The sequence below is a fragment of the Sebastes fasciatus genome, chromosome 17 (assembly GCF_043250625.1).
Source record: "Sebastes fasciatus isolate fSebFas1 chromosome 17, fSebFas1.pri, whole genome shotgun sequence".
Taxonomy (NCBI): domain Eukaryota; kingdom Metazoa; phylum Chordata; class Actinopteri; order Perciformes; family Sebastidae; genus Sebastes; species Sebastes fasciatus.
In genome coordinates, this window is record NC_133811.1 from 4856308 (window position 1) to 4883426 (window position 27119).

Sequence of the window (27119 nt, forward strand, 5' to 3'; positions counted from 1 at the left end):
ACTTTTGCAGACTGCAGCAAGAAACGTCTATTTAGTTGCATCACTTAAAGACTGTGTCTATGGATTTCTCAAACATTAGGGTCACATAGTCCCACTGCATATGGATTGTCTCCAGTAAACCACATGGAAAAAGTCAAGTTGCTGATTTAATACTGAATCGAGTACAACATGCTGAATGTGGTGGAAAAAGTATTCACATCTTTCAGTTCAGTAAAAGTAGAAATACAACAAATGGAATAACATAAATTCCTGTTTTCAAATCTACCAATGGATTCCTTAGGGTTTCTAGTTTCGTATGATACCTCTCTGTAGGCGGGCCGTATCCTGGGCGCATGGCCAAAATGAGTGAGACACCTGAGGGCGGATCCGCACCTGAGTCGACAAGTTCAAAGCTTCACGACCCATGTCGAAACATTTGCTAGTCAGCTGACTGTATCTCTCTCTCTCTCTTACTAATCAAAACAAGATGAAGTTAACTGTGTTACTCAACTTGCTCCTCTTCTGTCATGTTGCATCTACAGGTAAGATCATATTGTGACTCTCAACGTTATTTCCTGTTATTCTTGTTGCTGCAAAACTTGTTTGATTTAGTCACTTTATAGTGCGTCATTGAGGAACCACTTTCACTTTGTCACACTGAACTTACAATAATACCACTAGCCTACTGTTGTTTTTATATAGACCTACACGCCATTGTGTCACAAAACGACACCTAAACTGTATATATGCTTTAGTTTAGGCAATTAAAAGGGAATATATTAATATTGTCGTCGTAAACATGATAGAGGAAATCTTGACTGTTGCTAGGAGACGGAACCTCTACGGTGGGAAATCCTATCCTACTGTACCCCAATATTATTGTTTATATGGAACGACATTATTAAATCAAAATTGTATATTACAGTAATTCATATTTACTAGGTTTCCTTAATAATAATTCTATCAATTGTAAAAGAGCAAATTTCTGCTGTTAGTAGGGCTACAATAAAAAATAATAATGATTGTATACTGGCCATCTACATTACTCATTGCTCCATGCACAACATTTCAATTTAAATATTATATTATTATATATACCATATTTACCTCATTTATTGTTATTTTAAAACAAAATTGTAACTTCCATACTTTGCTATTGTTTATAGTATGCTATTGTTATTCTATGTTCATATTTTATATTTTCCAACCTAGTTGTAAAAGTCTGGTATATGTATAGTGTATTCTAATATATTCTTTATATTGTGTGTCCTAGAGATATTACCTCTATTGTTGATATGTATATTTATTGTATATTTACGGTCCCTGTGCATTGCCTGGATAACCTGCTGCTGTAACAGGAGAATTTCCCAATTTGGGATCAATAAAGTACATCTATCTATCTATCTATCTATCTATCTATCTATCTATCTATCTATCTATCTATCTATCTATGTATCTATCTATCTATCTATCTAACTATCAGTAATGAGAATGGGTCTATAACATATTCTTTTGTAGCTCAGTGTAATTCAACATATTTTAAAATTCTCCTTTTTGGGGAATTGACAACCAATTAATCCATTTGTGCCCAAAGACTATATTTAGTATGACAAGGACACATTTGTTCTGATCGGTCAAAAGTTTTGAAAGGTGGTACGGACATACTTTGGGCAAGTATCTATGTACAACACTTTTTACACTGCATATGTGTGCATATCTTTGATATTCAACTTTGTATGAGTTCATAGATACCAAATACTTGTTTGTGCCCTTTCTAGTTTCTGAGATACAGACATTTTCTTTTCATACTACTGTTTATGTCATCTGAGGGTACACCTAAAATACCTTAAATATAAAGGAGTGCAAAAACAGTAGGCCCATGTGCCCAAAGACTATATTAAGTATAATAAGAAAAACTCACTTTTCAGCCAAACGGTTTGACCGATTTTGAAAATGTCTTCAAATTTGTGCTGAGGCAAGCCCAAAACTCAAAATTTCAGTCACGGGAACAAATGGATTAATCAATCAACCCCTCAAAAATGTTTAAAATCCAATTCAAAACCTTCTTTATCTTGCAGTGAAACACTCCCTGAAAATTTTCTCTACTGCAACTTCTGGAGTCCCAAACTTCCCAGAGTTTGTTGTACCTGCGATTATCGATGAAGTGCTGATGGCTTACTGTGACAGCAACAACAAGACCCCAGAACCCAAACAGGACTGGGTGAGGAAACTAATGAAGGATGACCCACAACACCTGGAGTGGTCTTCTCTTCAGTGTTTTGGTAGCCAGCAGTTCTTCAGAGCCAACTTGGACAGCCTGAAGCAGCGCTTAAACCAAACTGGAGGTACAGTATGTTTATGTTCATATGTAACTTTTTACTGGTGAAATGTTTCCTCCCTCTGAGGTGAGACATAGCTTACAGTATAAACACACTGAGCCAATGTGTGTGTGTCTCTGTGGTGAGAATGTCATATTATCTGTTAACCCCTTAACCTCTTTAAGAGGTTGTTGCACTGAGTGATGATACTGTTATCATATGAAACTATACAATCTAAAGAGTCCATTGCTACCAACCATGTCATACTAGCTTGTCGGGAAGATCGCTAAATAACGCTGCAAAGTTAGGCTAAATTTGGCGAGGAAAAACTGCCATGGCCATTTTCAAAGGAGTCCCTTGACTTTACACATGCACACTTTATGATAATCACATGCAGTTTTTTTAATGCAGTATAAATCTGTTATTTCTGCCTATTTTAAAATGGTGTATTTTAATATTTCTGCATACTGGGGTCCTTAAACAGTCTTGAATTACATAAATTAGGTATCACTGTAAAGCTGAGACTCTTGTGGATCCAATGAGCCCAACTGTATTCATGTGTGATGATGTTAGTCCCCATAGGAGACATTCTAGTGTAGTGAGACCATTTTTTAAAAACTTGACCTCACTGCATGAAATGACCTGTGGTGACCTCTAGGATAATCACAGCCTCATGAAACTTTACAGCCACCAACTAGAGACCTAGAGCATTCAGAGGATGGATGGTTTTCCTAGCTAGATTGACAATAAGGGGGTTTCTGAGCAGTTTCCAGAATTGTAGAAAAATTGAATTCTTGCAGAAATCTCCAAATGTCAAACATTTTTTATCCCAAATCACAGCATTGCTTTTTCTATGGTGTTCCTCGAGGTCTTGGTGTCTTAATGTTGTATTTTGGAGAGATTATTGAGCTTTTTTATCAATACTCCAGTGGTAAAAAATGGTTAAATTTAGCAACAAATCTGTAACAAATGGTATCAAACCAAAAAATGCTGCAACAACTTATGTGACATAATAGAGCATGGGGATGACCATCATATACTTCTATCATAATGTTCTACGCTCTTATACACTTTCACTATTTATTTTAATTTATTCATCCATTTATTAACAAATTAGTATTTCTGATCTATGACTAGAACAACTTGACACAGTGCTGCATCTCAAATGAATCTCCAGGTTCCCAGCTTTCAGATGATGTACACCACTTCTATGTGACATCCACTGTTGACTATTTATCTACCCCTGAACATCCCCTGTACCCCACCCCTCTAAAACAGAAGGTAGAATGGTAAAGGAGCTGGCTGTACTGAGATGTCTCTTTTTTCTGTCTCTGTCTCTCTCAGATGTCCACATTTTACAGAGGATGGACGGCTGTGAGTGGGACGACGAGACTGGAGAGGTTGTTGGTTATAATCAGTACGGTTATGATGGAGAAGACTTCCTTGTGTTGGACCTGCAGACGCTGACATGGACCGCTCCAAAACAACAGGCCTTCATGACCAAACGTAGATGGGATAATGACAAAGCTAGCTTAGAATACACCAAACACTTCTACACCCACATGTGTCCTGACATGCTGAGGAAGTACCTACACTATGGGAGGAGCTTTCTGCAGAGAACAGGTAGGATCACATGGCAAGATGTACTGTTGTACATGGACTCAGTGCTGTTAAGGCTCTGTATCATTCCAATGAAAATAATATCCTGACACATCCTGGTGTCTCAGTACAGACTCATCTGTGTCTGTCCTTCTCGCCAGAGCGTCCCTCAGTGTCTCTCCTCCAGAAGACTCCCTCCTCTCCAGTCAGCTGCCACGCTACAGGTTTCTACCCCGACAGAGCCATGATGTTCTGGAGGAGAGATGGAGAGGAGATTCATGAGGACGTGGACCACGGAGAGATCCTCCCCAACCACGATGGAACCTTCCAGATGAGTGTTGAGCTGAACCTGTCATCAGTCGCACCTGAAGACTGGAGGAGGTACGACTGTGTGTTTCATCTCTCTGGTGTGGTGGACGACATCGTCACCAGACTGGACAAAGCAGTGATCAGGACCAACTGGGGTAAGACTGGAATCACAATTGATGGTGTATTTTAGACTGGGGAATGGTTTTTACATTACATCACCTGTACCAGTGAAATAATTTTCCTCAGAACAGATTTTATTGAGTGTGTTTGTGAGAATCAAAGTGTGCATGCAGGTGAGTTTCTGACGGGGCATTTCCGGCGGGTCAGGGGGAGAGAAAAAGTCACGAAACGCATCAGAAATCCACAGTGCCTGGAGCACATTGGACAACGCCTAGGAGCTAGCTGTTCAAACTAAACCAAACTAAACACACAAACAAAGCCTTATATTATTTATCCTACATTTATTAATCAGAGCATTCACTATAATCACTCAAAATCAGCTGGGGGAGGTGTATAGAAACAGCTGTTCACGCCTAGCTGGGGTATCGCGAACACCAACCTGATTATTCTAAAGGTTGAGAACCACTGTATTACATAACCAGCCATTAGTCTTAAAAACGTGCAACAGCAACCACATTTAGAGGACCGGTGCTGACATTTACTCTGAGAGGTGCTGCCAAGTTTGATGGCTTTTCACACATAGGTGGCGCTAAATAAAGCTTTCATATCTTGAACTCCTGGTTTACTGTACCCACTTAAACCACTGATAAGCTGTGAACCTCTTTGTCAGGGTTTTTATTTACTACACATTTGTTTGACCAATAATGATTGACAGCACTGCCTGAATGTTGATTTGAAAAGAAAGTCATATCCAGAACTGAGGCATTACCACTGAAAACACTTTCAGAACCACACAGCACACAGTGTGAATGAACCCAAAGTGTGAATGTTCTGTTTTGGTTCCAGTTTCTCCTGCAGGGTTCCTTGCTGGTCCTGTTATTGGAGTTGTTGTAGGACTGCTGCTGCTGCTGCTGGCGGTCTGCATCGCTGGACTCTTCATCTGGAGGAAGAACAATAACGGTGAGGAACAGAGATGTTTTTATTCCTCTGATGAATTAAAATAAATACCTGTGATAGTCTCGTCCTGTATATTTAGTGTGGTACTTCTGGTAACTCAATCCATTTATTTGACTGTGATAGTGAAGCACAAAATGAAATGTGAATCATTTTCTGACATTGTTTTCTCTCATCTGTATTTCAGGGTTTCGCCCTGCTAACAGTAAGTAGTATATTGTGAAATATTTCACATTATATACAATTATATATTTTTCCCCTTGTGGGCGAGCAACTAATATCCTGTTCACCATAAAAACAAACGTCCGGCATAATGTGGACTCCAATATGACAAGGATTTCACTTTATTTACTACTTGTGTTGACAGCGAGGCAGTGAACATAGAAGAGGATGCTGAACTCCACAACTTATCGTCTCAGAGGACTTTACAATCTGCACAACAAATGGCGGTCTCTACCCTTCATTTGGATAAAGAAAACCCCCAAACTCATTTAATAAATCTCTCTAATGAGAGCTGCTCATCTGATTGGCTGCCATACTGAAGGAGGGAAGAAGTGTTCAGATGGACTTGCATTTATATAGCGCTTTTCTAGTCTTCCGACCACTCAAAGCTCTTTACACTACATGTCAGCATTCACCCGTTCACACACACATTCATACACTGATGGCAGAGGCTGCTAAGGTGCCAACTTTGCCCATCAGGATCTAATCTAAATACTCCTTCACACACTGATGGCTATGCCTTCAGGAGCAATTTGGGGTTAAATGGACTATTTTGTAAGAATCAGAAATGCTTGTTAACAGCGACACCTGTGGCCGTTAAGTCAATGAAAGTCAGCGACCAAAGCTACGGTCTCCCCCGCGTACTCCGACACTGTTTAACAGACGGGCTTCACTAGATACAACCAAGAGGTTTTGGTGCTTCCGTGTATTTTGTGTTGGAGTCTTGTCTGACATCGTAGCCACACGTGAGCGCGCATGGGACACCGACCCGCAATGATTTATACGTATAAGAAGTTACAAACAGTCCCTTTAAGTGTCTTGCTCCTTGACACATCGACATGTGACCCGGAGCAGCCGGGGATCGAACCACCGACCTTCCGATTGGTGAACGACCTGCTCTACCGTCTGAGCTACCGTCTGAGCCACAGCTGCCCCAGATCTTTTTTTATTATTATCATTATTATTATTATTTTTTATTTTTATATTGGTAAATAGTAAATGGACTTGCATTTATACAGCACTTTTCAAGTCTTCCGACCACACGCGCTTTACACTACATGTCAGCATTCACCCGTTCACACACTGATGGTAGAGGCTATCAGTGCCAACTTTTATGGCTATGCCTTTGGGAGCAATTTGGGGTTAAGTGTCTTGCTCAAGGACACATCGACATGTGACCGGAGCAGCCGGGGATTGAACCACAGTATGTATCTCAAAACTGTACTTAGGTACTTAAAAAAATGTAATAAATTACTTTCAACCTTTGTACAACAAAACCTAAATGATGTAGTTTTTTTATTCATAGTCTGTGAGGAGAGATCTAGATAGATTACAGTAGGGCTGCAACTAACAGTTATTTTCATTGTCGATTATTTTCTCGATTAGTTGTTTGGTCTATAAAATGTCAGAAATTGGGGAAAAATGTCGATCAGTGTTTTCCAAAGCCCAAGATGACGTCCTCAAATGTCTTGTTTTGTCCACAACTCAAAAGATATTCAGTTTACTGTCAGAGAAAAGAAAAGAAACCAGAAAATATTCACATTTAAGAAGCTGCAATCAGAGAATTTAGACCTTTTTCATTCTTACAAAAATGACTCAAACCGATTAATCGATAATAGTTGACAACTAATCGCTTAATAGTTGCAGCTCTAAGGTGGATTTCTTTTTATTCTCATGTCACACCTCAATGTTCTGCTCTTCTGTCACATTGTAGTTGTTCTTTTTTAGTAATCACTTTAACAGACCAGCAGAGGGCAATGCTGTTCTTTACTTCCTCTCTCCAGGTTTCCATGATATCAATTCAAATTAGGACTATCTTTAAAATCTTGGATTAAATCCAAGGGGGAGGGGGGATGTGGATCTGCCTGGTGTCAGCAGTGAGTCCGCTGTCTGACAGTGCCCTCCATAGACATATACGTAGACTGATACTGATAGAAATACCATACTTATAGGGAGAAAAATCAATGTGCAATATGAGCTGCAAAATATGTTGACTGTTGCCATACATTACAATAAGTGGTGCTACAAGCTCCGAACATGTTTCTGATTAACTACATCTGTAAAAGAATGTATATTTAAAATGTATTTGGTATATTGTGATTGTGATTATTTTGTGATTATTTCTTGTGAAATGTAATTATTCATTAATATGTAATTTTGCTTTGGCAATAATGTAACCTGAACATTCATGCCAATAAAGCCTCTTTGAATTTGACTGATTGACTCCTGGAGCAGACGTCAACGTGGGCGCCATATTGGACCGGGCAAGACTGACCTGTAAACAAATACAAGTGAACGGAGGAGCTCTGTTTTTCTGGATAAAAAGCACTATAACGTCTACATTTCTCAACCCATTTCAACGAGTCGTTTTATATTCAAACGTTTATGATCTACGAGGAGTAACGTTAAGCTAACGTTCCGTTTTCTTTGGTGAAAAACTGTTAAATACGTTAACGTTACTGCTTCCGGTTCCTGGATCACCGGTCTGTCCTTCGATATGATTCCCATCAATTATAAAGTCATGATTATAAACTATTCATATCGAACATAATATCGTGTTTAAAACATGATATGTACGTATTGTATGTATTAAAGACGATATGTCTGATATTGCAAACAATAAAACTGATGGCTGGCTTTGGTTTTGGAACAGAAACGTTGACTCTGAGCAATATTTAGCTTGACTTTATTTATTCAGCGCTCTCTTAAGTTACTTTAGGTGTGCTAACGTATTATGGAGATTAACTAGCAGCTAACAAGTTCAATGCAATCAAATTATATTGATGTAACAATAAGGTTGAGTTAACTTTAGACACAGATGTTAGTAAAATGATTAGGTGTACCATTAGCTTGGTGTTTTGGGTGTTGCTAACTAGATAAATGATCCTGTAATATGTTAACTTTTATATTTTTGACAGAGTCCCTGAGAAAGCTTCAGCTCATATCTCCTGTTACACACCACATGAGACAACAGTCCTAATGTCAGCTGGAGGTAAATGTCTGATTTATTTCTGTCATATGTTTTTGTGACTGAATTTGCTTTGCTCTGCTTAATTCATCTGAAGTGAGGACTGGTGTGGGCTGGCCAGCAGACAGTAAGAGCTTTCTCTCCTGGGCTGGAAGGTGCTGGCTCATCCTCTAAATCTGTTGATGAAGTGCTGGAGTCTGTGGGAGACTACACAAGAACATGAGGTCAGTGAGGCTGGAAGATGAGACACACAACACACCTCTCATTCTAACAGTGTTGTAAGCTTTCTGAATCTGTTGATGCTGACTGGCTGTTCAGTAGTGTCCTCTTTGTTCTACAGCTCTTCCAAAACTTTATATTTATTTATTTTTTCCCTCTACAGGTTTTGCTGTGGAGCGTCCGTCCAAAGCCAAACTGAGTGTGACGACAAGGCTGCCGGGTCCTGTGATGTGTGCTACCTGAGATTTCCTGTACGTACCAAAAACATCCTTTTCTTGTATATGAACTGCAAAAACAGTGTAGCCTGTAATCTCAACATTAGTGCAGAGTTTACCTTTGATTGTTAGTGTATTTTATGGATCTGGGCAGGGAATGAAATTAACACCTGCCACCTGCCAAATACAGAGTAAATGTTGGCTGTGGCAGGTTAATAAATTCAGGTCACCTGCCACCATGGCAGACAGGTTTTCCTTATATTAAGAAATATTATTTGTAAAAAGCAATTCTAAAGCCTAAATTAAATACACAGTAGTCATGGATTAAGGTTACATGATATAGTCCATAATTCTACGGTCTGGTACCACTGACTCAGTGTTTACCATTTTAAAGCGTTCTTCCTAGATTTCAGAAGTGGCAGACAAAAATAATTGAGTGGCCGGTAGAAATGTTCAGTGACCTGCCGAAGTAGCAGGTGAGGAAAAAGGTTAATTTCAGACCCAGGATCCATCAGACAAATATGATATAGCAGATGTATTCAATGAATTTAATGTCTATGGGTAAACACAGAGGTTGTGTCTGTTGCATCAAACCACTGACAGTAGCTTCAACAAGAGGCAAGAGCTAAACACAATCGTTTTCTAATCATAATGCTTTGATTATATGTGATGAACAAACATCTAACACTCAGACAATCTCTCTTTTTCTGTCTTTAGTTACAGATGGTGCTGCTTGATCATGAAACTCCATTTGGAAATGTGTTATTTGTTGTTAAGAACTGCTGTTAATCACCACAGGTCTGCCATGGGTTACTGTGACGTCACTATTTTGGTTTGAGTGCCATCGTTTGGCCAACTTGGACTACTTCAATTCTTCCTTCAGTCCATGAGGAGGAACCACAGAGACATGGAAACATGATGCCTCTGACTGTTGTGGGGAGAAAAACATTATTTTGATAAAGGAGGTTTCTCTAACAAACTGTATATAATTGTGTCTTCGGCTCATATCTACTGTACATATTTACTGCACAGTGCAGCATTTCTAGAGAATTTGAAGCACTGAAGCTAAAAAGGCAAAACACTTTCAGAACCACACAGCACAGAATGAACCCAAAGAGGGAATGTTCTGTTTTGGTTCCAGTTCCTCCTGCAGGGTTCCCTGCTGGTCCTGTTATTGGAGTTGTTGTAGGACTGCTGCTGCTGCTGCTGGCGGTCTGCATCGCTGGACTCTTCATCTGGAGGAGGAACAATAACGGTGAGGAACAGAGATGTTTTTATTCCTCTGATGAATTCAAATAAATACCTGTGATAGTCTCGTCCTGAATATTTAGTGTGGTACTTCTGGTAACTCAATCCATTTATTTGACAAGTGATAGTGAAGCACAAAGTGCTGTTTTTAATTTTTCTGCTTTCATAAATTCTGAAATGTGAATCATTTTCTAATATGGTTTTCTCTCATCTGTATTTCCGGGTTTCGCCCTGCTAACAGTAAGTATTATACTGTGAAATATTTCAATATATATATATATATATATATATATATATATATATATATAATCTGACATCAGTCAGTTGTAATCCTAAACAGGATCAGGTTTTGTAATGACTACATGAAGACTATAGATCATCTCTCATACCTGTAATAACTGAACTTGTGTTTCTGTCTCCTCTCACAGGGAAAAGATGATCTGCAGCATCCTGCTGCTCATCATCCTGACCTCCTGTATCTGTGGTTAGTTCACACCTTCACTTTATTATCCACAAAGACTAAATACACTTTTTTTTTACTTTTCATATCACCAGACTGCTCCCTGCTGGAGGACAGACTGGCCCTCACATGTCCTCTAACTGTAGCCAGCCAAGTAAAACCATGGATCCTATACTTGAATATTTGAGGGTGAAGTTCAACATTTTGAAAGGGACGACTCTTAAAGTGAATGGTGATATACTGTAGGTGTGTGTGATCACTGTGCATCACCTCTAGTCTCTTCTGTGGACCAGCTTCCTAAAAACTAGTCTTTGTCTCCGTCTGCTGGTAGCTTAATTAAAGTCCTGGATATCCGCCTGGTCTTCTTTAGTAATAATTCATGTAGAATCTCAACACTGTAATGCACAATCATGTCAGTGATGTCACACAGAAATGTAACTATATAAAAAGACAGTAACTTAAGAAAGCTCCTAAGATAATGTTTTTACTTAAATTACTCTATATTTTATTTATTTATATTGACCCTGGCATGCTTTATGTTGCTTTATTTATTTTTATTTTTGTATCTATTTATTTTCATTTTGTGTCCCTTCATTTCTTTCATATGTATTTATCTATGTAAAGGTTTGATTGTTTATTGTATTAACAGATTTAAAATTAAATCTATTAAAAAAAAAATCGACATAGTCGACCGAATGCATACAAGAGAAATCACCTGATTCAGGTAATAAGGAGGGAAAAACAGCATGATCTTTCATTACCACGTCTCTAAACCAGTCTTGCCAACCGAATAAGAAAAAGAAGAAGAAGAAACCAATGCATCATGGGAGAAATCTTGCCTCCATAGGCTTTGGCTAACGACAACACCAACTCTTTCAACACAGATAAATACTCACAAAATACTCAGTTTCATTGCTGGATTTATTAATAATGGAATAATGCACATAGATTGTTAATTATGGTATTTATTTTACTCTAGCTCTATTATTATGCAAACCTCAAACAACAGAAACACATCCAATTACAATAATGGGAAGATATTGAGATGCACATACACTTAGTTATAAATGGATATTTTTTATAATTTATTTTTTATTTTTAACTTTTATTTTTATTTTAACTTTATTTACATGGAGTTGTCATGCATGCTTTTTGTTCTTGTTTAAAGATGTTGTACTTTGGGTAACATTATGTCATGTATTAATACTTGATTTAAAGTTGTCATAACGTAAAGTGTTATAATGTCCCACTTTAAGTAGACGACAGTGAAAGCTACTGAAAACTGCAAATAAGAGCGAACTACAAGGTAACTGTGACATTTTGCTCAACATATCTTTTCGTGGATATTAAGTAAAAAAAAAAAATAGGCTATAATAATTATAATTATTTTAAAGAGAGTAAATTTCAAAAGAATTTGATCTTTCAGAAAAATTGATCTCGCTTATTAGCCGTTGATAATATCAGCCCCTAAACTGGACGTCATAACTTCCTCCAGGAACCTGACCCATGTCGAAATATTTGCTGGTCAGCTGACTGAAGCTCTCTCTCTCTTTCTACTCAAAACAAGATGAAGTTACTAATTTTGCTCAACTTGCTCCTCTTCTGTCACGTTGCATCTACAGGTAAGATCATATTGGGACTCTCACCGTTATTTCTTGTTATTCTTGTTGCTGCAAAACTTGTTTGATTTAGTCACTTTGTAGTGCGACATTAAGGAACCACTTTCACTTTCACTTTGTCACACTGACCTTACAATAATGTCACAATAAATCGGACAAGGCGACCTGCTCTTGACTACTACTTTGCTGGTAGGATAGGGGAATAACCGTGGGACATCAGTAAAAATGCTCTTGAGATGGATTTGTCTTCAGTGAACTTTATTGTAAACTTCACGCACTGTGCACCATTTACACTTCAGACAGGAAGTATAGTTTCCGTTAGTGTGTGGTTCTGTAACCGTAGAAATAAAGGACTTTAATGAATATTGATTGTATGGGAATCATTACATACAACGCCCTACAGAATACAGCATTATGTACATCATTTCACCATATAACTAACATTACTAACATATACAGGATATACTGTGATCCTTAATACTCTTACACAGTGCTGTCAAATAACAGGATAAACAACATTATAGCTAATAAATTAAAATAACATTCAATATCTCTTATGCACTATCTCTTATGAACACATGGTTCTACTGGGCAGCCCCCCTCTCTCGTACTACACTTGCTGTAATTGTCTGTGTGCAATGAACGGCACAGGAGAGCAGTGCCTCGTTACGAACTCCCTCTAGACATGTAAACATCACCATTTCACTCCGTAACACTACGTACAGCATTGCTACGCATGGCATGAAACATAAACACAGTAAATACAGAGCTAACTCTGTAACGAGCACGGCTAACAATTATGCATCCCTCATGTAACAACTTAAAGGTCCCATATTGTAAAAAGTGAGATTTTCATGTCTTTTATATTATAAAGCAGGTTTAAGTGCTTTATAAATACTGTGAAAGTATCGAAGCGCTCTATATACAGAGAAATACACACATCAGCTGACAGGAAGTAAAAATGGACCCAAACTGTTGCCAGGCAACGCAATTCTGTTGCAATTCTGTTGAAATGCACTAAAACGGAGCATTTCTGACAGAGGGTAAATACAGGCATATTGAAACAGACAGTATGAGGGAAATAAAGTTGTTTTTAATATTACAGCATGTGAACATGTTCTAGTAGAATCACAAAATACAAGTATGAATCTAAAAATGGGCATAATATGGGACCTTTAAGACTTATATCTTCAAATAGCAAAAAGGAAACTTACATCTCAATGGACGCACACAGGCTCTCACTGTCTAAAATGTCCAAACTGTGCAGTACTAATTACGTTGTAGATCAACTACAGCTCACTTGTCACGGAACTCTCTGGAGCAACAGAAAAAGGAGACGATTTACCTCTGCTACGAAGGATTGATTGACAGGCTACTCAGCCAATAGAAATGCACTTAGCAAAACGATAATTAAGGATATAAACTAAGGCATAGATATTCAAACCACATAAACTGAGGTAGAAAATGCATGAAAGGATATGGAATCTTCTTTACAGTTTTTATATAGACCTACACGCCATTGTGTCACAGAACGACACATAAACTGTATATATGCCTTAGTTTAGGCAATAATATATCAATAACGTCGTCATAAACGTGATAGAGGAAACCTTGACTGTTGCTAGGAGACATAACCTCTGTGCTGTGGGAAATGCTGTGATCATAGAGAGGACATACTATCCCCCAATATTATTGTTTATGTAGTATGACATAATTAAATCAAAATGATATATTACAGCAATTCCAACACATTTACTAGGTTTCCTTAATAATAATTCTATCAACTGTAAAAGAGCAAATCTCTGCTGTTAGCAGCCCTACAATAATATATATATAAATATAATAAATCTCCCTCTCTGTGTCTTCCTCAAGCTCAGGTCCTCTATGAAAATAGAGGTGCAAAGTGTGCAAGTTACAATTTTGTTTTAAAATAAAATGAAATGAGGTATATATATATATACCTCATTTCATTTTATTTTAAAACAAAATTGTAACTTGCACACTGTTAATACATAGTATTTCATTACACACTTTGCTGTTGTATATAGCATGTTATTGTTATTCTATGTTCAAATTGTATATTTTCTAAGCTAGCTTATAGTGTATTTTAATATATTCTTTATATTGAGTATACTATAGATATTACCTCTAGTGTTAATATGTATATTTACAGTCCCTGTGCATTGCTTGGATAACCTGCTGCTGTAACACAATAATTTCCCAATTTGGGATCAATTAAGCACATCTATCTATCTATCTATCTATCTATCTATCTATCTATCTATCTATCTATCTATCTATCTATCTATCTATCTATCAGTAATGAGAATGGGTCTATAACGTATTCTTTTGTAGCTCAGAGTAATTCAACATATTATAAAATTCTCCTTTTTGGGGAATTGACAACCAATTAACCCATTTGTGCCCAAAGACTATATTTAGTATGATAAAGACACATTTGTTCTGATCGGTCAAAAGATTTGAAAAGTGGTACGGACATATTTTTGGAAAGTATCTAACAGTACAACACTTTTTACACTGCATATGTGTGCATATCTTTGATATTCAACTTTGTATGAGTTCATAGATACCAAATACTTGATTGTGCAATTTGTAATTTCTGAGATACAGCCATTTTCTTATCATACTACTGTATATTTCATCTGAGGTCACGTGACTACTGTTTTTACCTCAAATATAAAGGAGTGCAAAAACAGTAGGCCCATGTGCCCAAAGACTATATTTAGTATGATAAGAAAAACTCACTTTTCAGCCAAACGGTTTGACCGATTTTGAAAATGTCTTCAAATTTGTGCTGAGGCAAGTCCAAAATTCAAAATTTCAGTTGTGGGCACAAATGGGTTAATCAATCAACCCCTCAAACATTTTTAAATTCCATTTCAAAACCTTCTTTGTCTTGCAGTGAAACACTCCCTGAAATTTTTCCTTACTGTAACTTCTGGAGTCCCAAACTTCCCAGAGTTTGTAGCTGTTGCGATGGTCGATGAAGTGCTGATGGGTTACTGTGACAGCAACAACAAGACCCCAGAACCCAAACAGGACTGGATGAGGAAACTAGCAAAGGATTACCCACAACACCTGGAGTGGTATTCTCAGGAGTGTTATGATAACCAGCCGTTCTTCAGAGCCAACTTGGACAGCCTGAAGCAGCGCTTAAACCAAACTGGAGGTACAGTATGTTTATGTTCATATGTAACTTTTTACTGGTGAAATGTTTCCTCCCTCTGAGGTGAGACATAGCTTACAGTATAAACACACTGAGCCGATGTGTGTGTGTCTCTGTGGTGAAGATATCATATTATCTGTTATCCCCTTAACCTCTTTAAGAGGTTGTTGCACTGAGTGATCTAAATCTAAGGAATCCATTGCTACCAACCATGTCATACTAGCTTGTCGCGAAGATCGCTAAATAACGCTGCAAAGTTACGCTAAATTTTGGCGAGGAAAAACTGCCATGGCGATTTTCAAAGGTGTCCCTTGACTTTACACATGCACACTTTATGATAATCACATGCAGTTTTTTTTAATGTAGTATAAACCTGTTATTTCCGCCTATTCTAAAATGTTGTATTTGAATATTTCTGCATACTTTGGTCCCTAATCAGTCTTGAATTACATAAATTGGGTATCACTGTAAAGCTGAGACTCTTGTGGATCCAATGAGCCCAACTGTATTCATGTGTGATGATGTTAGTCCCCATAGGAGACATTTCAGTGTAGTGAGACCATTTCTGAAATTTGACCTCACTGTATGAAATGACCTGTGGTGACCTCTAGGATAATCACAGCCTCATGAAACTTTACAGCCACCAACAAGAGACCTAGAGCATTCAGAGGATGGATGGTTTTCCTAGCTAGATTGACAATAAGGGGGTTTCTGAGCAGTTTCTAGAATTGCAGAAAAATGCAATTCTTGCAGAAATCTCCAAATGTCAAACGTTTTTGATACCAAATTTTAGTGATTATTGATAATTTTTATCAATACTCCAGTGGTAAAAAATGGTTAAATTTAGCAACAAATCTGTAACAAATGGTATCAAACCATAATATGCTGCAACAACTTATGAGACATAATAGAGCATGGGGAAGACCATCATATACTTCTATCATAATGTTCTATGCTCTTATACACTTTCAATATTTATTTTAATTTATTCATCCATTTATCAATTAATTTGTATTTGTTATTAATGACTAGAACAACTTGCCACACAGTGCTGCATCTCAAATGAATCTTCAGGTTCCCAGCTTTCAGATGATGTACACCACTTCTATGTGACATCTACTGTTGACTATTTATCTACCCCTGAACATCCCCTGTACCCCGACCCCTCTAAAACAGAAGGTAGAATGGTAAAGGAGCTGGCTGTACTGAGATGTCTCTTTTTTCTGTCTCTGTCTCTCTCAGATGTCCACATTTTACAGAGGATGAGCAGCTGTGAGTGGGACGACGAGACTGGAGAGGTTGTTGGTTATAATCAGTACGGTTATGATGGAGAAGACTTCCTTGCATTAGACCTGCAGACGCTGACATGGACCGCTCCAAAACAACAGGCCTTCATCACCAAACTTCGATGGGATAATGACAAAGCTAGATTAGAACGCAACAAAAACTACTACATCCACATATATCCTGAATGGCTGAGGAAGTACCTACACTATGGGAGGAGCTTTCTGCAGAGAACAGGTAGGATCACATGGCAAGATGTACTGTTGTACATGGACTCAGTGCTGTTAAGGCTCTGTATCATTCCAATGAACATAATATCCTGACACATCCTGGTGTCTCAGTACAGACTCATCTGTGTCTGTCCCTCTCCCCAGAGCGTCCCTCAGTGTCTCTCCTCCAGAAGACTCCCTCCTCTCCAGTCAGATGCCACGCTACAGGTTTCTACCCCGACAGAGCCATGATGTACTGGAGGAAAGATGGAGAGGAGATTCATGAGGACGTGGACCTCGGAGATATCCTCCCCAACCACGATGGATCCTTCCAGATGAGTGTTGAGCTGAACCTGTCATCAGTCGCACCTGAAGCCTGGAGGAGGTACGACTGTGTGTTTCATCTCTCTGGTGTGGTGGACGACATCGTCACCAGACTGGACAAAGCAGTGATCAGGACCAACTGGGGTAAGACTGGTATATACTTGTATATTTGTTTATTTATTTGCAAAAGATTCCTGTAACATTTGGTGGACAGTTAGACCATAATTAAGGAAGAACTTATTAGAAACTAGTGTGTATAGTGCCATAATGTTAACTTCAACTTTGTTGTCCCCCAGGAGCGATTTGTCTCGCAGCTAGGTAAAACACAGAAAACATAAAAACATAAAACATAATACAAATGTAAAAAGAAATGCTTAAAAAAAGCCATATAGGGCGCCTGGGTTAGCTCAGTTGGTAAACCATGTATCAAGGCTTGGTCCTGACCGCGGCGGCCCGGGTTCGAATCCGGCCTGTGGCCCTTTCCGCATCCACTCTCTCTCTCCCCCCTTTCAAGACTCTATCCACTGTCCTCAATAAAAATGGAAAAATGCCCCCAAAAAAATAACTTTAAAAAAAAAAAAAAAAAGCCATATAAACTCACATAAAACAAAGTAGAGCAGTGACAGTCTGTGCCTTTACTGGAGACAGTATTGAGATGACAGGAAACGAGGCAGAGAAAGATGCAACAAAGATCTGTTGCTCAAACTGGGGACGTTGTGGTTCGTGGTCAGCGTCTTAAACCGTCAGCTTCATGAGCAAAGTTTATGATGTCAATGATGTTGTGCTATTTGTCTACAGTGGGACTGTCTGTGAAATTTTCCAAGTAATGGTTTATTACATCAGTGGTTCTCAACCTGGGGGTCGGGATAACATATTAAAAAGGAAAACATTATTTTATACCGGGGAATGACATTTACATTATATCGCCTCTACCAGTGATATAGAATTGATTTTTAGTGAGTGTGTTTGTGAGAATCAAAGTGTGCATGCAGGTGAGTTTCTGACGGGGCATTTCCGGCGGGTCGGGGGGAGAGAAAAAGTCACGAAACGCATCAGAAATCCACAGTGCCTGGAGCACATTGGACAACGCCTAGGAGCTAGCTGTTCAAACTAAACCAAACTAAACACACAAACAAAGCCTTATGTTGGAGCCTTAATGTCGTTTTTTGTTTGTTTTACTTTTATCTGTGGATGTCACAATTAATGTATGCCTGCAGTTCTAGCACTGACCACAGGGTGTAACATGGACATGAAAGTGCATATAGGTAAGCTCTCCTGATTAGGATCAGGATGTGTGAGACGGAGAGCCAAACAGTTTTTGACCGTGCCGTGCCGTGCCAGGCTGTGCCGTGCCGAGCCGAGCAGAGCAGAGCCTTGCCATATGAAACATTGTTGAATTAGATCCCACTGAATGGAAACAGGGGAAGAACATGATGGTGAGATGTGAAAGTGTAAATAAATGTAACTGATATAACGTTACACAGCGCTCTGGACATTGATTTGTTTGTAGAGCACCCGTCCGAACATTATTGTTCGTTTTTACATCTTGAACTCCTGGTTTACTGTACCCACTTAAACCACTGATAAGCTGTGAACCTCTTTGTCAGGGTTTTTATTTACTACACATTTGTTTGACCAATAATGATTGACAGCACTGCCTGAATGTTGATTTGAAATGAAAGTCATATCCAGAACTGAGGCATTACCACTGAAAACACTTTCAGAACCACACTACTGTACATATTTACTGCACAATGCAGCATTTCTAGAGAATTTGAAGCACTGAAGCTAAAAAGGCAAAACACTTTCAGAACCACACAGCACACAGTGTGAATGAACCCAAAGTGTGAATGTTCTGTTTTGGTTCCAGTTCCTCCTGCAGGGTTCCCTGCTCGTCCTGTTATTGGAGTTGTTGTAGGATTGCTGCTGCTGCTGGTGGTCTGCATCGCTGGACTCTTCATCTGGAGGAGGAACAATAACGGTGAGGAACAGAGATGTTTTTATTCCTCTGATGAATTCAAATAAATACCTGTGATAGTCTCATCCTGCATATTTAGTGTGGTACTTCTGGTAACTCAATCCATTTATTTGACAACTGATAGTGAAGCACAAAGTGCTGTTTTTTCTTTTTCTGCTTTAATTTTCTAACATTGTTTTCTCTCATCTGTATTTCAGGGTTTCGCCCTGCTAACAGTAAGTATTATACTGTGACATATTTCACATTATATACAATTATATATTTTTTCCCCTTGTGGGCGAGCAACTAATATCCTGTTCACCATAAAAACAAACGTCCGGCATAATGTGGAAACCAATATGACAAGGATTTCACTTTATTTACTACTTGTGTTGACAGCGGGGCAGTGAACATAGAAGAGGATGCTGAACTCCACAACTTATCGTCTCAGAGGACTTTATAATCTGACCAACAAATGGCGCTCTCTACCCTTCATTTGGATAAAGAAAACCCCCCAAACTCATTTAATAAATCTCTCTAATGAGAGCTGCTCATCTGATGGGATGCCATACTGAAGGAGGGAAGAAGTGTTCGGATGGACTTGCATTTATATAGCACTTTTATAGTCTTCCGACCACTCAAAGCTCTTTACACTACATGTCAGCATTCACCCATTCACACACACATTCACACACTGATGGCAGAGGCTGCTAAGGTGCCAACTTTGCCCATCAGGATCTAATCTAAATACTCATTCACACACCGATGGTCATGCCTTCAGGAGCAATTTGGGGTTAATGGGACTATTTTGTAAGAATCAGAAAATGCTTGTTAAAAGTGACACCTGTGGCCGTTAAGTCAACGAAAGTCAGCGTCCTGTTGCTCGCACTTGTGCTCGCTCTACATAGACATGAACGAGCATCGCTCAAAACAGTGAGGCGACACACGTCAGCTAAAAGCACAATATCACTCTATATTTCAGCTGCTTGGCAGTAATGTTAGCTGACCAGACAAAGGTCTCTCCATGAATCACTGCTGATCCTAGTGTTGGCTTTTCCTGCCTCAGCCTCCCGACCGCGGCTGGAGGGAACAGGGGAGACACCGGAGTTTTGGTCGGAGACGATAACGTTTCTCTCTGCGGAGCCCCGTCACTTCACAAGACACGGGAAACCTCTGTTGGTCTGGAGGAGCTGCAGCAGTTATTTCTGCACAAACGTCCCCTGTACATTCACTAGATATTCTCAGAGCTAAACTAACTCTTCTGCAGTGTGGAGTGTGCGTGCATGCACGTGAGAGTGGAGCGAAATAGCGAGAACGAGCGCGGTGTGTAAGCAAGCAGGCAGGCAGAGGAGCAGAGACTACGGCCCTGGAGACCAAAGCTACGGTCTCCCCCGAGTCCAACACTGTTTAACAGACGGGCTTCACTAGATACAACTTTGCGGTTTTGGTGCTTCCGTGTAGTTTGTGTTGGAGTCTCGTCTGAACAGTGTAGCCACACGTGAGCGCGCATGGGACACCGACCCACAATGATTTATACGTATAAGAAGTTACAAACAGTCCTTTTAAGTGTCTTGCTCAAGGACACATCAACATGTGACCCGGAGCAGCCAGGGATTGAACCACCGACCTTCCGAGTAGTGGACGACCTGCTCTACCCTCTGAGCCACAGCTGCCCCAGATCTTTTTTTATTATTATCATTATTATTATTATTTTTTATTTTTATATTGGTAAATGCATTTATATAGCACTTTTCTAGTCTTCCGACCACTCAAAGCACTTTACACTACATGTCAGCATTCACCCGTTCACCCACTGATGGCAGAGGCTATCAGTGCCAACTTTTATGGCTATGCCTTCGGGAGCAATTTGGGGTTAAGTGTCTTGCTCAAGGACACATCCACATGTGACCGGAGCAGCCGAGGATTGAACCACAGTATGTATCTCAAAACTGTACTTAGGTACTTAAATAAATGTAATAAATTACTTTCCACCTTTGTACAACAAAACCTGAATGGTGTAGTTTTTTATTCATAGTCTGTGAGGAGAGATCTAGATAGATTACAGTAGGGCTGCAACTAACAATTATTTTCATTGTCGATTATTTTCTCGATTAGTTGTTTGTTCTATAAAATGTCAGAAATTGGTGAAAAATGTTGATCAGTGTTTCCTGAAGCCCAAGATGACGTCCTCAAATGTCTTGTTTTGTCCACAACTCAAAGATATTCAGTTTACTGTCATAGAGGAGGAAAGAAACCAGAAAATATTCACATTTAAGAAGCTGGAATCAGAGAATTTCGACTTTTTTTTTCTTACAAAAATGACTCAAACTGATTAATCGATTATATTTGACAACTAATCGCTTAATCGTTGCAGCTCTAAGGTAGATTTCTTTTTATTCTCATGTCACACCTCAAAGTTCTGCTGTTCTGTCACATTGTAGTTGTTCTTTTTTAGTAATCACTTTAACAGACCAGCAGAGGGCAATGTTGTTCTTTACTTCCTCTCTCCAAGTTTCCATGATATCAATTCAAATTAGGACTATCTTTAAAATCTTGGATTAAATCTATCTTTTTATTTTTTTTTCATCCACTTTTGCAGACTGCAACAAGAAACGTCTCAACTCACTAAACTGTAATCAGTACTATTTAGTTGCATCACTTACAGACTTTGTCTATGGATTTCTCAAACATTAGGGTCACATAGTCCCACTGCATATGGATGTCTCCAGTAAACCACATGGAAAAAGTCAAGTTGCTGATTTAATACTGAATCGAGTACAACATACTGAATGTGGTGGAAAAAGTAGTCACATCTTTTAGTTCAGTAAAAGTAGAAATACAACAAATGGAATGACATAAAATCCTGTTTTCAAATCTCTATTTAAGTAAAATTATACAAGTACAAGTATAGTACTATATATTCATATATATGTATGCAGAAAGCCCAAAAGTATTTGTGTCGGCATGATTTATTTTTGCAGCTGCTCGAAAAGGAACAAAGTTGTTTGACAAAAAAACAAACACTTAAAGGTCCCATGTCGTGCTCATTTTCAGGTTCATACTTGTATTTTGTATTTCTACTAGAACATGTTTACATGCTGTAATGTTCAAAAAACACTTTATTTCCCTCATACTGTCTGCCTGAATATAACCTGTATTTACCCTCTGTCTGAAACACTCCGTTTTAGTGCATTTCAACGGAATTGCAACGGAATTGCGTTGCTAGGCACAATTTGGGTCCATGTTTACTTCCTGTCAGCTGATGTTATTTACATACACTGCAACAGGAAATAAACTGGGACACATTTAGAATGTTTACGTTTATAACCGTGTGATGGTCTAAATATTGTAGATTTGTGAAATCACAAATGGACAGAAATCCTAACCGCTTATTTCAAACGCACAATTTCTGAATACGGGCTGTGTGTATTTCTCCGTATATTGAGCGTTTTGATACTTTCACAGTATTTATATAGCCCTTAAACCTGCTTTATAATATAAAAGACAAGAAAAGCTCACTTTTTACAATATGGGACCTTTAACTCGGGCTGCATCTAACAATTATTTTCATTGTTGATTAATCTGTCAATTATTTTCTGGATTAATCGAAGTTGTTTGGTCTATAAAATGTTAAAAAATGTCGATCAGTGTTTCCCAAAGCCCAAGATGACGTCCTCAAATGTCTTGTTTTGTCCACAACTCAAAGATATTCAGTTTACTGTCATCGAGGAGTAAAGAAACCAGAAAATATTCACATTTAATAACCTGGAATCATAGAATTTGACCTTTTTTTCTTACAAAAATTACTCAAACCGATTAATCGATTATAGTTGACAACTAATCACTTAATCGTTGCAGCTCTAAGGTAGATTTCTTGTTATTCTCATGTCACACCTCAAAGTTCTGCTCTTCTGTCACATTGTAGTTGTTCTTTTTTAGTAATCACTTTAACAGACCAGCAGAGGGCAATGTTGTTCTTTACCTCCTCTCTCCAAATCTCCATGATATCAATTCAAATTAGGACTATCTTTAAAATCTTGGATTAAATCCATCTTTTTATTTATTTTTTTCATCCACTTTTGCAGACTGCAGCAAGAAACGTCTCGACTCACTAAACTGTAATCAGTACTATTTAGTTGCATCACTTACAAACTTTGTCTATGGATTTCTCAAACATTAGGGTCACATAGTCCCACTGCATATGGATGTCTCCAGTAAACCACATGGACAAAGTCAAGTTGCTGATTTAATACTGATCCGTGTACAACTCGTGAATGTGGTGGAAAAAGTATTTGCATCTTTTAGTTCAGTAAAAGTAGAAATACAACAAAATGGAATGACATAAAATTCCTGTTTTCAAATCTCTATTTAAGTAAAATGATACATGTACAAGTATAGTACTTTATATTCATATATATGTATGCAGAAAGCCCAAAAGTATTTGTGTCGGCATGATTTATTTTTGCAGGTGCTGGAAAAGGAACAGAGTTGTTTGACAAAAAAAAACACTTAAAGGTCCCATGTCGTGCTCATTTTCAGGTTCATACTTGTATTTTGTGTTTCTACTAGAACATGTTAATATGCTGTAATGTTCAAAAAATACTTTATTTTCCTCATACTGTCTGCCTGAATACACCTGTATTTACCCTCTGTCTGAAACAGAATTGCGTTGCTAGGCAACAGTTTGGGCCCATGTTTACTTCCTGTCAGCTGATGATATTTAAATACACTGCAACAGGAAATAAACTGGGACACATTTAGAATGTTTACGTTTAAAACCGTGTAATGGTCTAAATATTGTAGATTTGTGACATCACAAATGGACAGAAATCCTAACCGCTTGTTTCAAACGCACAATTTCTGAATACGGGCTGTGTGTATTTCTCCGTATATTGAGTGTTTTGATACTTTCACAGTATTTATATAGCACTTAAACCTGCTTTATAATATAAAAGACAAGAAAAGCTCACTTTTTACAATATGGGACCTTTAACTCGGGCTGCATCTAACAATTATTTTCATTGTTGATTAATCTGTCAATTATTTTCTTGATTAATCAAAGTTCTTTGGTCTATAAAATGTTAAAAAATTTCTATCAGTGTTTCCCAAAGCCCAAAATGACGTACTTAAATGTCTTGCTTTGTCCACAACTCAAAGACATCCAGTTTACTGTCATAGAGGATTAAAGAAACCAGAAAATATTCACATTTAAGAGATTGGAATCAGAATTATTATTATTTTTTTTTAAATGACTCAAACTGATTATCAAAATAGTTGCCGATTAATTTAATAGTTGACAACTAATCGATTAATCTTTGCAGCTCTACACTTAACTCAAGGTCCCCTTACTCGCTTTTTCAGGGCCTTTCAACCACGTCTAACATTTGTATTCAGTGGAAGGAGTTTGCTCAGCTGTTATGGCGATAGCTCAGCTGTCATCACGTCACCTAAATTCCCTACTTTGTATAACAGGTAGGCATTTATAAATATTTTTTTTTATAATATGGGACCTTTAAAGTTTTTTTCATAAATTTATATAATTCAATTTGTGCTCATTCAAGATATGAATGAAGAGCTGAATGACTTTAAAAGTGAAGACAGTTCATTTTTTTTTTTTTTATAATGAAGATGTCTTTATTTCCCTAGTACCAAAGGGGGAATAAATAACAACAAACTAAACAACAACAAAACCACGATATTGGCTATCGGCAAATATTTTATTGTAATCATTGGTATTTGTCCATAATTTTGCAATCGGTTCATCCCTAGTAAGTAGTAATTAAATGCAGTGGAGTAAAAGAAGTATCTCTCTTAACTGTATTGAAGTAAAAGTATAAAGTGAATAAAATGGAAATACTCAAGTACAAAGTACAAAACTTCCCACCAATGTGGGGTGATAATAACATGAGAGTGGAAACTAGAAATCAACTATTCCTCACTGGGTTCATAAACCCCTAAAACAGCATCAAGAACCACTGGGAGTCCCAGTTTGGGAGCTGCTGTCTCAGCTTACATATTAACTGTAAAATACCATTAAAATCCTGCAGAATTCCTGTCAAACCTTATAAGCCCATATAACAGCCCCTGCTCTTGGCTCCTCCACAGCAAGTACCTGGCTGAACACATGCTGTGTGTAATGCAGGCGACAATCAGGGTGTCACCGTGAAGTCTGGCACTTGTTGGAAATTTGCACCTACTATTCTGAGACAAAAAAAAAAACTGACAAAAGAAATATCACAGCTGTTAAAGTCCTTGTCGGAGAACTCATTCTCCACGCCTGATTTGCTCTGCTGTTCTCGCACAGAGGAGAATAATTAAGAGAAATCTATTGAGACTCGACAACGTCGAAGAAAAGGACCAAAGTGTGGGTTAAAAAAGTGAAATACGCTGTTAACGTCTCCACCTGTGGAGTTTTTTAGCGTGACTAGAAACGGAGAGCACTCTGCAGACAAACGACCTGTAATAACCCTCCGTGATTTCTCTGTGTTAAAACGGCGCGAGTGACCCGAGACTACTTTCTCCGTGACAGCTCAATAATGCTCTGTATGCACAAGAGGTCTGATGATTACTGATACACACAGCATGAAAGGACCGTAAATACACACGGTGTTAGATGCACGAAGTTTGATGTTAAAGTAGCTTTAATTGGCACAACACTTGCAGGCCTACACTGTGAATGATTTTACTCAGCTCAACAGTGTTGACAGTATAGACCGGGCACTCATTATGACTCATTGCTTACTAGTGCACAGCCTGCAGATTACTAATCACATGCATTTACCGCAATCAATCCTTGTTTTACTTTGCTGTGGGTATCTTGAAAGGAAATACAGAGCAGTGAAGTAGAGCTTTCATTGTAACTTGCTTTTTACGCAGCAAACATCTATTTGCTATGTAAATATATAGACGAGTAATGGTAGTGGCTAGAAGGGAGCCCGCAAACAGGGGAAACTCTTGCGAGATTGTTAAGGTTAGGTCGTCGGGCAGCGAGTCTTGCGAGAGTTTTTGCAAGTTTTCAGCAGATCTCAGGTCAGATTTCGCAATTTGCGGGCTCCCTTTTAGACTCGTCTACCTGAGCAGAGAAGTCTCTCTCCCTCAGAGCTTCTCTGTGCTTTGTTGACACAGCCGGGCCGGCCGTGCATGTCTTTTAGTGCATGTAAGTGCATGTGAGCGTGTCCCACTGGCTAGCTCATGGCCGCCGCTCTGAACTGCTCTCATACGGCGGTTAAAGCTGATAACGCTGTCCCGACCTGCGGTGGCGTTGCGGAAGTGTAGCACCCACCCTCCGGTTCCCCCCTCAGGTTAACACCGTTAGCTCTGTTAGCACTTGTTGCCATAGTTTTTACTGTTAGCACCGTTAGCTGCAAGCTCCCGGCTCAGCCGTCGCCATGTTGAGAGCTGTGCAGAGGCAATAGAAATGCTCCCAATCTCACATTTAGAACCTTTAAGACGAATGTTAACATCAGCATGCTAACATGCTAATGTTAAGCAGGTTTAATGTCTATACCATGTTCATCATCTTAATTTAGCATGCTAGCGTGCTAACATTTATTAATTAGTAGGTGAAGTGGCAAAAAAAAAACGGAGAAAGTTAGAAAAATAGACATAATTTTGTGTAAATTTGTATTCCTCTAACCATCCCTTTAATCATCTTGTGACCCTTCAGATTTATCTTAGGACCCCTAGGAAAGTCCTGACCCCCCATGTTGGGAACCGCTGCTTTAAGGCTTTACTCTATTATTCAAATGGCAATTTGTGTGAATTTCTATCTCAAATATAACATCCTCCATAATGTACAGAAGTTAACAGTCCTCTCTCTGCCACATTTCTCTTATCTTCTTCGATTTGAATTTATATATATATATTTAAAGAGAGCCATGTTGAGCCTGGTGAGATCACAACAAAGAAGGAAGACATTCTGGGCTGTA

At 38.5% G+C, this 27119-nt stretch overlaps 2 protein-coding genes across 9 annotated transcripts in view; both read left to right on the top strand.

The window, feature by feature from the left end:
• Positions 1 to 11077, top strand: part of LOC141754822 (major histocompatibility complex class I-related gene protein-like) — a 55943-nt gene extending 44866 nt beyond the window's left edge. Inside the window, exons 2-6 of one of the 5 annotated variants that reach the window (XM_074614186.1) lie at positions 2058 to 2324; positions 3642 to 3920; positions 4058 to 4360; positions 5172 to 5285; positions 7702 to 7988. In XM_074614186.1, the coding sequence (XP_074470287.1) occupies positions 2058 to 2324; positions 3642 to 3920; positions 4058 to 4360; positions 5172 to 5285; positions 7702 to 7724 (986 nt within the window). In that variant the 3' untranslated portion in view covers positions 7725 to 7988. Of the gene's footprint in view, positions 1 to 2057; positions 2325 to 3641; positions 3921 to 4057; positions 4361 to 5171; positions 5301 to 5466; positions 5485 to 5646; positions 5806 to 7701; positions 7989 to 10044; positions 10159 to 10579 lie in introns of those variants that run through there. The other 4 variants (XM_074614188.1, XM_074614184.1, XM_074614187.1 and 1 more) reach the window with 4 other exon arrangements.
• Positions 87 to 21198, top strand: LOC141754825 (major histocompatibility complex class I-related gene protein-like). 4 transcript variants are annotated; one of them, XM_074614200.1, is made up of 7 exons: positions 87 to 521; positions 15154 to 15420; positions 16660 to 16938; positions 17076 to 17378; positions 19105 to 19215; positions 19410 to 19427; positions 19591 to 21198. In XM_074614200.1, the coding sequence occupies exons 1-7, from the start codon at positions 467 to 469 to the stop codon at positions 19599 to 19601; spliced, it is 1044 nt and encodes a 347-aa protein (XP_074470301.1). In that variant the 5' UTR covers positions 87 to 466; the 3' UTR covers positions 19602 to 21198. The 4 variants fall into 4 exon arrangements, with proteins under 4 accessions (XP_074470301.1, XP_074470300.1, XP_074470302.1 ...); XM_074614199.1 differs by lacking the exon at positions 87 to 521 and adding an exon at positions 11775 to 12233; XM_074614201.1 differs by lacking the exons at positions 87 to 521; positions 19410 to 19427 and adding an exon at positions 11776 to 12233.
• The last annotated feature ends 5921 nt before the right edge of the window (positions 21199 to 27119 follow it).

What these genes read in the sequence shown, in the direction of transcription:
- LOC141754825 (XM_074614200.1), top strand. Translation starts at nt 467, where the DNA reads ATGAAGTTAACTGTGTTACTCAACTTGCTCCTCTTCTGTCATGTTGCA. An exon ending in CTGTCATGTTGCATCTACAG is followed by an intron (nt 522 to 15,153) that starts GTAAGATCATAT and finishes TTTGTCTTGCAG; the next exon opens with TGAAACACTCCCTGAAATTT. An exon ending in GCGCTTAAACCAAACTGGAG is followed by an intron (nt 15,421 to 16,659) that starts GTACAGTATGTT and finishes TGTCTCTCTCAG; the next exon opens with ATGTCCACATTTTACAGAGG.